The sequence below is a fragment of the Haliaeetus leucocephalus genome, unplaced genomic scaffold (assembly GCF_000737465.1).
Source record: "Haliaeetus leucocephalus isolate CR32 unplaced genomic scaffold, Haliaeetus_leucocephalus-4.0 Scaffold646, whole genome shotgun sequence".
NCBI classification, from domain to species: Eukaryota; Metazoa; Chordata; class Aves; order Accipitriformes; family Accipitridae; genus Haliaeetus; species Haliaeetus leucocephalus.
Window position 1 is genome coordinate 3,346,183 of NW_010973082.1, and position 13,461 is coordinate 3,359,643.

The 13,461-nt window shown below is 35.5% G+C and overlaps 1 protein-coding gene across 3 annotated transcripts in view; it reads right to left on the minus strand.

Annotated features, from left to right (window-relative positions):
- Nucleotides 1–13,461, minus strand: part of HELZ (helicase with zinc finger) — a 90,531-nt gene that overhangs the window by 38,077 nt on the left and 38,993 nt on the right. For 2 of the 3 annotated variants that reach the window (XM_010578605.1, XM_010578603.1), the window contains exons 12-15: nt 12,091–12,424; nt 6,608–6,738; nt 3,962–4,141; nt 3,325–3,426 (exon numbers count right to left, since the gene is read on the minus strand). In XM_010578605.1, the coding sequence (XP_010576907.1) occupies nt 3,325–3,426; nt 3,962–4,141; nt 6,608–6,738; nt 12,091–12,424 (747 nt within the window). Of the gene's footprint in view, nt 1–3,324; nt 3,430–3,961; nt 4,142–6,607; nt 6,739–12,090; nt 12,425–13,461 lie in introns of all 3 variants that reach the window. The other variant, XM_010578604.1, reaches the window with a different exon arrangement.

Below are 13,461 nucleotides of genomic sequence, written 5' to 3' on the forward strand. Positions count from 1 at the left end.
AAAAAGGAGGGGGGGGGGGGGGGGGGGGGCAGCAGGCGGGGGTTGGCTAAAGAGGCATTTATTTTATAAACTAACATTTGATAATATAACTTAATACCATTTTCAGTACAAGAACTTTACTCCAGGCAATTTGGAAAAAAGGGCAATGGTCCTTTAAAACCTGTTGGGGTTTTGGTTTGGGTTTTCTGAATTCAAACTCTAGTTTGCTCTGAATGATTTAATTTTTACAGTCTGGGTATCTCCTGAAACTAGCAGCCGCGTACTAATGCTATCTGGTTTCAGGCCACATGCAGTACTTACACATGTATGTTACAATCAAAATATTTTTAAAGTGAACTGGAGAGGTTTCAGCTGAGATATATTAAACAGAATCAACTTATTTTCTGAACTGATAGTCAGCAATAACATGTTTAGGAATAAAGGAAGATAAAAATATTAAAAATACAGATAAAAGTAGTAACAACCTCCTTCCTTTTCCCCTAATATTACATACAAACCCAGCGTATGGATACAGCTAAATTTGAAAAATGCAAGTAAAATAATAGTAATAAACAGTAGATAACTCAACCACTGCATGCCCAGAAACATACACAGAAACTGCTGCTATCTGCTTCCTAGGTCTTGACTGGAGTTTTTAGGGGACAGTGATAATCTGAAGTATATAGCTACAGTGCCTGCACCTCAGCAGCCTACCTCCTGAATACTCTAGCAGTTGATGGAGAGAGAAGCACATCCACAGAGTAAAAGGGTATACAAATTAGGAGCCAATTACTACCTCTTACAGCTCTGACTCACCGCCTAAAGGTGCCTGCTTCTCCACACTTAAAACCAAGTGTCTTAGCAGCTAACAGAAGCACCTAATCGAAGGCTCTTTCCTCCTAACTGTAGGTTAGGATTGGGGTTTTTTCTTTCAGAAACACTTCTGCATTAGTTTACGTAAGTACAACAAAATTGTTTCAGTGTCAAGTTTCTTCGGTAAGAGTCAGGTTTTGGAATGTGCCTCTAATACAGCTGAATCATCTAATCAAACCCAGGGGCATTTTTTTTTCCTCTGTACGAATTTGTTTATGGGCATCGGGACTGTGAGAATTTGGCCTTCAGGCTTCATCGGTTATTTTATTTAGGTGCAGAACTTAGACTCAACATAAATTCTCAGTGTTCGTTCTGACTTTGCATTTTCCAAAGGGCATAGAAAGTTATTTTGTTAGGAAAAAATATGAATTTATAACATGATATTTAAACAAAAAACCTCAAACTCTAGGCTTCAAACTTTTATGTCGCATCACCGACAGGATAATTTATTTAGTGTACATTTTACCCACAGAAATTTACAGAAATGTTTACACAGTTCTCAGTACTCAAACAATGTTAAATAGTTAAGCTTTCTTTCTTTAAAAACAACATAAATATTATGGTGCTCCCCACTAAGCTATGGAAACACTTTTAGCAAGGATACTATTCAGCCAACTCCTCACTTGTAGAGTAAATAAGGAAAAAAATCTAAAGCAAACTGTTCAGCCATTTAGAAACACATCAAACTCTGCAAGTAGCACATCCAGCTTTGATAATTAACTGCTTCTACTCCACTTGATGTTTCCTTTAAACTATTGCAAGAGGCTCAGAGCGCACTGTTTAAACTAACACCAATGATTTTAATTTGGAAATATATCTTGACAAGAGTCAGTAAGAAAGGTAACAGATCCATAACTAATTTCATGCTATTAGTCTCACATAGCTCTAACTTTCGACTCAGATAAATTGACCCTTTAACGCCTGCCAGATCAGGTCAACACACAGTTGGCTTTCAAACAACATATGCTTCTCAATTATATGTAATATATTTTTATTTGAAAACATATATACTTGTGGATCCATAAATATATATACACAATTCCAGAGGTGCCTCCATTTTCTAAAACTTTTACTTTTTATAGCACTATCGTGACTATTTCAACAATATCATACAATCTACAGCAGCACTTTCTGAAGGCTTCATAACAAATACTATGACAATTATACTTAAATTCAAACATTCAGTGACTTTTAAATTATGTGCTGTAATTTTCTTGGCAAATATGTATATATATTTTAACCGTAAGAAAAATACCACTTTTGTTTATGTATGTTTTTCATAAGTATTTCTGAGACTGGACTATATAGTTGAATACAGCATGTAAAAGAAGGTAGCAAAAGCCTGGCAACCACAATAAAACGGTATTTAACTCCTTGCTCTGTTAAATCACACTTCAATATTCCTGAAAGTGTCAATTACACAGATTTTTTCCCACTACAAAATTAAGACACTATAATGTTTTTCATCACAAAGTGCTTTACAAATCACCTTAAGACAATCTGTGTTAAAATACAACCAGATCAAAGGTAACTTTTCAAAAATAAGCTGCCTTCTTTTCCTTGGCCAGATCCTCAGTGTCTGTAAAATGTCACATGGCAACTAAAGCCAGCAAACCTAAGAGAATTTACACCTGTTCTAAATCTACCCGTTTCACATAACTTCACTGGCTTTACTGACGTTGTATAAAATAAAAGTCCAGAATGGCTTTTAATAACTAGCAAGTAAACATACAGAGTCGTTTTCTTAATAATATAATAAAAACTCACACACTGGCATTCAGAAAATGATGCCCAGAATTTAAAACATATATACCAAGCTAGCAGTATACAGTATATATTGTGATTATTGTGCAAAATATTCCCAGGAGCAGGTTTCTGCCCTCCTTAACTATTTCTATGCAAGTTTACCCTCCTTGCTCAAAGTTTCCACCTCTTCTTCATTTTGTTCCTTAACTAATTTCCCCAAAATATCATGGTAAGTAGATTTAACCACATACACAGTGACTTCAAACTGGCTTATCAGAAGAGGCCAAACTACTTTCACATGATTCTCTAAATACGTAGCTCCTATGACATCAAAATTTTTCTTCAAAAAGCCAGGTGGGTAGCCCCAGTTTCCAAATTATCATTGTAAGTGTGAGTCAAAATTTTCTGGAATTAAAATACAATTAAAGTCCATTTTATTTTATCATAGTAGCTTTTAGAGGAGCATATCAAAAGTTTGCTCATTAGGAAAGACACATTTATCAATAGAATAATAAAAGCTTAAAAAAGGATGTCTTTATTTTTATTTAACAAATGACCCAAAATTATGTTGACAAAGTTTCATGTTCCTTTTAGTCTATGTTTTTAAAAGCACTGCTGGTAACGCCAATATGCTTTTATGTTTTAAAAGTTCTTTAACCTTTTTTTATAGACACCTTTTCTTAAGAATAGTATTTTATAGATACATAATAAGCCTTAAAAAAATACCTGAGAGGTCTTGCCTGGGGATTGCCTGCTTCTACATATGGATGTAAATAATCCTTTATGTAGAGATCAGCAGCACTATTAGAATGGGTGCAAATGAGAATCCTGCTGGAATAAATGGTGCAAATAAAAAAGCAATGAAGAAACAGAAAACAATTCAAAGCAGTAGAATACAAAAAAAAGGAAACAGTGGCCATCTTCCTGCACATTTGTCTTAATGAAACTAGTCACTAACCTACTGTAGCTTGCATGATTCAGCCCTTTAACTCAAATCCTTCAGTTATGAAAAGATTTAAAGTTCAAACAGTTTTTCAATAATTATTTTGTGATTATTAATCTAGACTTGATTTTAAGTAAGGAACAGCTTTTATTATCTAGCATACTGCAAAATTTTCCAAGTCGAGCACATCACAGTCATTCTACATATTGTCAATTTTAATTAGTTCTGTTCTAAATGGAAAATACAGGCTAAGACTATAAAATTACTTTATCATTCGAAACAATGACGGATGGCTTGGGTTTTGTTTGTTTTTAAGCTGGATGGAAATTCTATATTTCTACCTTTCACTTGAATTCAAGTAAAAAAATTACATCTTCTCTGCTAATCAAGTATCGCTCTATATTTAGTGCCCCATCTCACCTAGTATCCTGTTGTTGGAGTATGTGCTTGACTGCCTGAGCCAGAGTGAACGTTTTTCCTGTCCCATAGGGACCGATGATAAGAACAGGAGGCAGTTGTATTGAAAGTGGAGTAGTGATAGCCAGAACAGCCTCCTTCTGCTTAGCATTTAGTCGAGGGTCCAACTGCTCATCCCATTGTCTGTACAAAAGGAGGCAACAGAGTTTAAAAACAGAAGCTGTGACAATCCACTGTCAGTCAGAAATGAAATGAGCTAAGATTTCAAAAACTTTAAAGAAATTAAAGAGCCTATATGATACTGTATTGATTGTATCATTCTGATGCACACTGAAACAAATCAACAAGTCTAGCAAAACAATCACATGCTTTAAATCTCAAAAAAAATTGTTTTTGCAATAAATCAGTTGGTTTGGATTTTGTTGGGGTTTTTTTTTTTTCAGAAGGAATCTAACTATCTCTCAATTACATTATCTCACCTAACAATCATTAACCTGCATAGTACACATTTTTTAAAAAGTATATGCTGCACCATCATCTGATAACAAAAGCAAGTAGACAATGATTTTCTACTATTACTATGCAAAATGTAACACTGGTTATGTTTCTTCCCTGCCATATTTACATTGTCAACTTCAAAAGTCAACAGTTATAAAACCCCAAGGTTTGGTAAAAGTTATCTACTAAGAAATTAAAAAATAATTAAAAAACTAATGGCTACTGATTAACTACAAACTTCCCCTTTCTTTTTTTTTTTTTTTTTGAGATCATTAAGGAACATACCTCTAATGGGAAAGCAGTCCAAAAAAAAAGGATTTTTGCTGTAACCAACTAGTGATACCAGCATTACGAGGAAGATGCTTTCAGAAAATTCCAATGAGCACAGGTTTTTTTTTAATATTCCCACTGACAGATTTAAAAGTAGACATGCATAGTAAAAAACACCTGTCACTGCTGCACATATGGCCATACTTTAGTAATGTGATCTGCTTTGGTACAAGCACTATGCTGCTTACAGACTGGGAAAGTTTCTATTCAGTAGTAGCTAGCAACAGGGAGTAACATCAAGAGGGAATTGACTGAATTCCTAACTTCTAAGGTAGCTATGAACAACAAGCTGGCAGGAGACTAAGAAATACTGTAATAGGGACATAAAACAAAAATAGAAGAAAAACAGAGACAAAGACAGTTTTGAGTCAGTCAGAAGTACTGATTCTCAAGGCAGGGCAAACCAAGCCACCAGATGGAAAAAAACATGCTTATTACACTGACTTAATCTGAACTACAACCATTATATATATCATTTATGTATATAAAAAATAGAAAACATTATACAAATACAATTTTATCAACTACAACCGATGTGTAAATTTCTGTAAATATAAATTTCTTGACAGAAAACAGAGAAGATAAACTTCTAGCTTACTTGACTTACCTTCTTTTTACTGAAATCACTGCTTACTTCCAAACTATTCTTAAACACTATTTCCTTGTAAGATTCACTCAAAACTTAACTAAGTCAGTGAACAGATTGTCCTTGACCTCCATTAGCTTCGTAGTATAACTCTATGTAAGACCTGTTCCCTCCTTTCTGGCCATACTGTCAAAGCTTTGATGCACGCAGCAATCATCCTCACCCAGAACACCGCTCCCACCCTTCTATCATTTCTGTTCTTCCGACACTTCCAAAGACAAACTAAAATTTTTCCAGTAATTTTTGTCTTATGTTATCTTGCTGTCTCAGCTTTCTGGCCAGATCACTTTCCTTTTAATCCTTGAGCTATCTTCTGATTTGTACTGCATCAAAATCGCACTCTTAATTCTCACCTTCAAGACACCACACATGCTGTACAGGCTATCAGTTCCACATACCTCTCATTTCCCTGGTTTCTAAGTACAGAAACCTCATGCCTCTTTTATCCTTCCCTATGCAGCAAGAATACTGACCATATTCCCTGAGCAACACAGCCCCCCCATTTCTCTTCCATAAGTTTCCTCTTCGAGACAAACTATTTTCACTGCATCACTGCATCAGCCTTAAGTTTCTTTAAAAGTATTTATATGACATAGGGGCTTATAATTTCATAAAGGAAACTCTAAGATATGTATACAAAGAATCTCAGGACTGCTTGCAAGTGCAACGCTGGTCCTTCTAAGACTCGTTCCCATGCCTTTCTTAGTCATCCCCCTCAGTGATATGTCCAAACTTGGGCTCATTGCATCAAACTCAAAAAGTACTAATGGATCAATTCTTGCAAATAGGAGTCTGCATGCTTGAGATCCTGCACAGCAAACTCCTTGTAACTGGTATTTACATTCCCATAAAGTATCATGCATATTTTCAGTGAAGAACAGCAGAACAGGAAATAACAATAGCAGATTTGTTTTCTACAGCTACAATACAACTGCAATGCCTACAAAACTACAGCTCAACCGCAGGGAAAACCAATCAACAGATTCCAGTCCTCAGAGGATCGCTTTTCTTGTTTTATTTAGAACAGTTTCACTCCCATCTCTGAACCATCTTCACCATTAATGAAGAGCAAGGCATGCTTCCTGTTCTACGGCAGATTTCAGCCATCTGTTATGAGAAATTCAGTACTGCATTACCACACAATCTTTGATATTAAAGTGTTTGCATTTTTGTACCTGTTGGGACTCCAGGGTATGGTGGGAGTCATGCTGACATCTGGAAACAAAATACTGTTGTCCTTAATCCTGTCCAAGGCATAATGCATTTCACAGAGGGGTAAGCGATTTAACTGAAACTGAAGTTCCACCTGCAGCACAAAATGAATGAATAAACGAAGAGGTTAAACAAAAATGATTAATTTAGAAAACACTTCATAGACTTTGCTGTATATGATACTTCTTTTATCTTCCTGCAAACTACTGACTCTCAGAAGAAAGCAAACATCATTCAATCAAAAGATTTGCAATAAAATTCACTTGCTCCTTTTTTTTTTGTTTTGAAGCAAAGACAAATACAGCATTTTCTCTAATGTAATTTTGTTGTTTGACTTTTAAGATTAGATTCCACTGTAGTTTCAGAAAAAATTAAAGGGAAAATATTATTGGAATTATTTTTTTAATACAAAAAATAATCCTGGAAAATATTATTGTCCTAATACATTGTTTTTACAAATATAAGCTTCCATCCCTTATTGTAAGGGCAACCTCAAAAAAGTGACAGGCCAGAAATTTTTACAGATCAACAGATGACATAAATCATATGTGTGACCAGCAGAGATAAACCCCAAACATAATTTATTTCTAGTCAAACATTCAGGAATAATATAACTTGTCATTTATGTTCAATAATTAGGACTCTCCAAAAGTTAATTTCTAAGTATTAGTTGCTTATCAATACATTAATTTTTTTGTTCTCTCAATTACTTATGTTTTAATGCTAGTAAATAAAAGATAACGTCAACAAAATTCTGGTACAAAGCCAGAAACAACATGCAGAGCACGTTAACATCCCTGATTAAATTCAGAACTGAACAATGGATAGTGAAATCAGTTTATACGTACATATACTAAAAGAGCAAAGAGAAAAATACATTCTGAATTTGAACACAGGATAAAAGCAGCTCCTGGGGAAACAATTCATAAAAACAGTTCACTCGGATTATCATTTACAAGTATTTAAATTTGAAAATATTAATCTCCCCAAAAACAAATGAATCTGATCAGAGCATTGTGCCAAAGAACTACATGTTAACAACTAACACAGAAGCCTTTATACAAAATTTGTCACAGATTTGCACTAATATAAAACAGCATAAAAAACCCAAAAGCTGCTGAAGAACTCCAAGTGCCCAACGTACATTTTTAGGTTTTTTTCAAAGCATTGCTATCTATCTCTAAATATTTATGTAATTACTGTGCTACAACTCTAATGAGCATTTGTGATTAAGTAAGAGTAAATAAGTACCTTTCTGAGATTTACCATGAACTGTGAGCACGCTTACAAACAGCCAGCTAAATTAATTGCAATCTGTCTAGAAAAGTACCCTTCATTTACCTGGAAAGCATACCAGTAATATTTAAAATTTCTATGATCATCTTTACTGATAGCTGTCACAACCACCTTACAGAAGCTGGTTCTGTACTACCAATTAACAGATGAGAAAGATACAGAGTAAAGACGAGCTGAAGCTGGTACATCAGCCCCATCACACCACTGAAGAGACAGGGCAAACCTGTGGTCAAGCACCCCATGTCATCCCAGAGAAACACCACGGAGGAGACAGTCATTCTAAATGTACCCCCATGCCCAAAGCAAAAATCTCAGATCTATTAATCTTCTCCTCTAGCACTCATTGATTCTCTATTAGTCAGTCCGTTATTACTTAATCACTAATCTCATGATAATTATTGCTACCAACCAGAAAGCTCAACAAACACAAAGCAATACGAGAATATATTTTTGTAATTATCTTTTCTGACAACTTATATAAAGACTTTAAAAAGTCCCTGTCAGCTAAAATAAGTTTTCCTTACATACTACAAACAAAAACCAATTTGTTGTATTAAAGGTTCCTGTGGTTATCAAAATAAGACAGCAAACTTGGGGGAAAAAAGAAGGAAAAAAAGAGTAGAAAGCAGACAATCACTTCTCTAAACACAACAGGCCTCAAAGCCATACAAACTTCTCTCATGAACCTTCTCCTATGGCAGAGAATTCCTCCTGTGGAGGAATAATTCAGCCTTCTAGATTTAACTCCTTGTTGGACCTGACACTCCTTTATCTGCCTACAAAGTCACTTCCTACCACAGGGATCACACCTGTAAAAACCGTCTTGTGCACCAGTAATGTTTACTACTTGAAGATCATCTCCTTCAAAAGGATTTGCAAAACACAGCTCTTAGCATTTCCTTTTCTTTAGTATATTTAAATATTAAACTGTTCATATTATTATGTAGCATGTAAAATCAACACTAGCTCTGCTGTAAATAAACAATGTTTGCTTGTATCAGTGCAAAATGCAGCCATTAACTTCCAGTCTCTGGCAGATATAAAGACATTAAATATTCATCTTGACTATCACAATTTACAGCAAGATGTATAACCGTAACTCTGAAGAAAAGGGTAGTTACAAATCTGTACAATGTTAAGCACGGAGTTCACTAAAGTGACTGTAACTGCTAGGAAATTTTTTTTTAAATAGGACACACAAACATTTCAGAATTGCTTTTCCCCACTGTTCCACCATGTAGTTGATGTCTATCCACTACCTTAGTAAATACACCGGTCTTCAAAGCAGTGGTTTAGCACCTGTCAAGAATGAGAGCGCCAGCTCATCCTGCCCCAGGGAAACCTCAAGCTTCCTCCCAAAATTCTGTCCTACCCGTCTCTATCCAGTGCCGATTTGTCCGCCCAACCACATCCCGCAGATGTTTGGAAACAGACTTCTGCACAAATGGCAGTGGTCCCAACCTCACAGTTTGATCTATACAGGAAAAATATCTTTGCTCAGACAGACCCAAAGCTAACAAAAGACCACCCAATATAACAATGATAATTTAGATGCAGAAAAACTGTGATGCTCATCTGAGTGACACTTTAATAGCCCCTTCTGGGAGTCCAAGCAAGGTGCCTAGCATTAAATACCTCTTACTATCTACCTGCATTCACCACTTTCTTTAACAGCTTGTGATTTGTTTTGGTTTTAATCCAGTTTGGATTGAATCAAACAGTTATATCTGCTGTTGCAGAGTACTGAATGAGGCCATCTGTGAAGGAGAGGCATGTAACCCGCTTTAATATCTATTCCACAATAAGAAAACAGTGGGAAAGGAAGTTAATCCATTGCCAGTTTCACAGAAGAGGACACAGAACAGAGTAACCACTCCAAAAATAAAACAGTCGCATGTTAGTTTGGTCACCAAAAAGAGCAGCGGCCAAGAGGGTTTAAAGCACCAGTTCACTCCATCCCCCCTTCATGAATGGTGCACTTGCTAAAAGCAGAACTGTGTATTTATTATAGTTAAGCCAGGACAACAGGCAAACAAGTGATCAGGAAGTTTGAGGTGAATTATTAGAAGAGGAAAGGAAGCAAGCGACCTAACTTATCTAAAACCTACAGAAATAAAAGCAATTTTGTTAATGTTTAAGAATCACTTGGGGAATACTAACTCCACTGAAGACAACAGCAAAATTTCCAGCATCTTTAATAAAAATGCTATACATCCAAGTTATAATATACTCAGTTCTAACCTGAGGATCCCTTTCCAAATTTTCAGTCAATACTTAATCAGAAAAAATTTCATCACAATTAAAACTCATTAATATATAGGTAACACTTAAGGATTTGACCACCAGTTCACTGATATATGTATGAAAGTACAGAATGATTTTAGAAATAACTTTAGGACCCAATTTTTAATGCAGAATAGATTTTCTGCCTCAGGCAAAGTTTTGTTAAGACACTCAAAGAAAAATAAGCCAGTTACCGTAGACCCAGCTCATTTTGCATTCCAGTGGAGTTTCTGATAGAATCAATTAGTGAGTTTAATTATTGTTTTAAGAAAACAAACACAAAGCCAGGAGCCCAGAACAACGTAAGTCTTCCCAGACCAATTACCCATGTTAAATCAAGACATTAGGATTCTTGCATATGTTTCCCCGAAACAAAATGAATGGGAGGAGATAATCGTTTGGTGAAAATGCATTCATTTCAAGCAATTCCAGTGACCTTAATTTGAGGTTATTTCTGTTTGGTAACAAGATCAATCACAAGGTCTACAGCAGCACACTGGGGATGGGTGAGGAGTTTAAGAATTTAACTTAGAGCTTTGTCTTCCCTTACATGCATTTACATCTAATGCACTATCTTGTTTGCAAACTACACAACATTAAAAAAAAAGTATCCTCACCCATTTCACATTAACTGCAAGGGGTAAACAAAAGCTTGATCTTACTGCAAACTGAATTTTCTCTAGCAAAAGTGTTATAACTCCTCACTTTGTGACTGAATGCCTCCAAGACAGATAAATATCTGTCTTGGATATAAGTGTCAGCAGAGTGAGAGTCATGGAGGCAAGTATTATCATTCTGAAACAGAGGATATATACAATAAAAAGTATTTATTCACCTTCCTCATGCCTCCATCTACCAACCCTCATCATCTTCACCAAGGAAATACTGTAAGTTGAAGACTTTTCCACTGAAGGACAATATTCCTTTTGTTCTGAAATGGGCACAGAAAGAGTACAAGGCCCATTCATAACCTCAACAGACCTTATTAAAAATTAATCGCACCTCAGGCCTAGGAACAAACAGTGGAATCCACAATGACACAAACAAAAAGAATGAGAAGATACAAAAATAATGAGAAGATACAAAATAAAGAGTCCACGGTGCAAGTTATCAAAGACTGAGTTCTAGCTGGCTATAATCAAGAGCAGCAGAGATTTTTTTATTTATTTTTTTAAGAGAAAAAACACAGGAATAGAAAACTCCCTGCTTTGACTTCATTAAGAAAAAGGTTCCCGAAGTCTCTGTTGACAAACAGCTATGATGGACAGAACAATGAAAGCCACATCAGAGACACTGAGCCAGAGAAAAGTCCAGGCAGCAGCAGTAAACAATATATTCAGTGATTTTAGAATGAGGGGAGAGGGTGGGTAGGTCTGGTGGAAGAAAGCCCATGAACTACCCACAAACACCTACCTGCAGGAAAATAAAAATAAGACAAAGCTTGCCTTTACAAGTCCACACAGAGAGAACTTTCTATTTGAACCAGAGACATAAAAACAACGTCCAAGACAACTTACAAATCACACTCTCAAAACCGTAAGATATACCAGTAAAAATCTGCAAGCAATGCCTAATCATCTCAGAAGAATTTTGCCAGAAATGAAATTCATTAAATGTATTTTTACTCTGTAAAAGTTCTAAAATATTAATTTATTTTCCAAATAATGACTTACATATACATACACACACATACAAATATTTATGTATAAAAAGACTTCACCTATCTGAAATTCTCATCTGTGTTCTATTTTGTGTTTGATGACTAATAAAATTCCTTTTCATATCTTCAAGCAATTGTTTTGGGTGGAGCCAAAACAGACACAATCCAAACAGTTCCCATACCAAAACCACTTCCACTCTGACTTACCTGCATTTCACAATCTGCCCGAAGATTAAGCTCTTCGCAGCATTCCCTGGATACCCTCAAGAAGATATAATCCTTTGTTTTCTCCTCAATAGCTGCTTCATAAACCTTCTCTTTGGTTCCTTGGGTCTGTACTGACTTCTCTTTAGTGACAGGCAATAAATAAACAGCATTGACTTTGGTCATCACCAGCCGTCCAGCCAAAGTGTCTTCCGAAAGCGTTTCAGTGAGCTTAAAGCGGCCAAAAAGTTGTCCATTTTGGGCATACTTTGCGCCTCCAGAAACACCAGTGAGCATGAAGCTTGCTACAATCTGCAATTGCACTTTTATGTTGAACCTAAGTAAGAAAGCATCAAGTCAGTGCAGAAAAATGATCTCAGATGCAGAAATTTCATGCAGACTGAAGATTCGCTGCCTTACATTTTGAATGTATAACTTTTAAACATAAACAAGTATAGCCAAACTGGCCCTTCCTAAGTACGTAGATGTCAAATGGTTACACATTTTCTGTTTGATTATAGCCTATAAAACGTATATTCAAAAGAATCAACATCTATGAAGCTTAAAAAAAGAACCTGCACAAGAGAGAATCAAATACTAGATTTTCTGAGACCAGAATAAATTCAGGGTGAACTAGAGTTGCTTTGCATGTCCCAAAGCAGTAAAAATTTCTATTTAAATAGTTTATAAGCTTATATTAGGTATTCAAGGAGAGACGTGCAGGCAAAGAGCAGAGTAAGATTCCTATTTATTTCATGTATCTCTTCCAGGCTGGCTGCACACCAAGGATGGTAATCTACACCTTAAAAGGTAAATTGTATTATACCTACAATTCAGAGGGATTGATTAAAATGCCTCCAAAAAAACAGAATGTAGGCATTAAAATAAGATAATTTTATTTGAAATGAGGGAATGGCATCACAGGCTCAGCCATTTAAACCATCTATCCACAGAATTCCTATTAGCAGCAAGTTCCTCCTGTAATCAGACTTAACAAATTCATTCTTTGTAGTTAGCATTTTCTAGAAGTCACATGCATAACCTATTAGAGTGACTTATTAGCACACTTTATTGACCTCTCACCAATACATACTAATCTCCTCCTAGAGTGTTTGGGGTTTTGTTTGGTTTTTTTTTAAACAGATTGCTTCAACCTGGTTTTAAAAAGAACAAAAAGGGAAAAAAGTTTGTCACACTAACAATATTCAGTTCTCATCAGCAACTTTTTCCTGAATTTGCAACAAATTACAGGAAAAAAAAAAGTACAAACCAAACGTATTCACAAATGGCACAAAATCTCTTGGAAAAAAACTCATTTTCTTACAATACTTTTCGTACTCATACTGTTTTTATTTGATCTGTTCTTGTAATTTC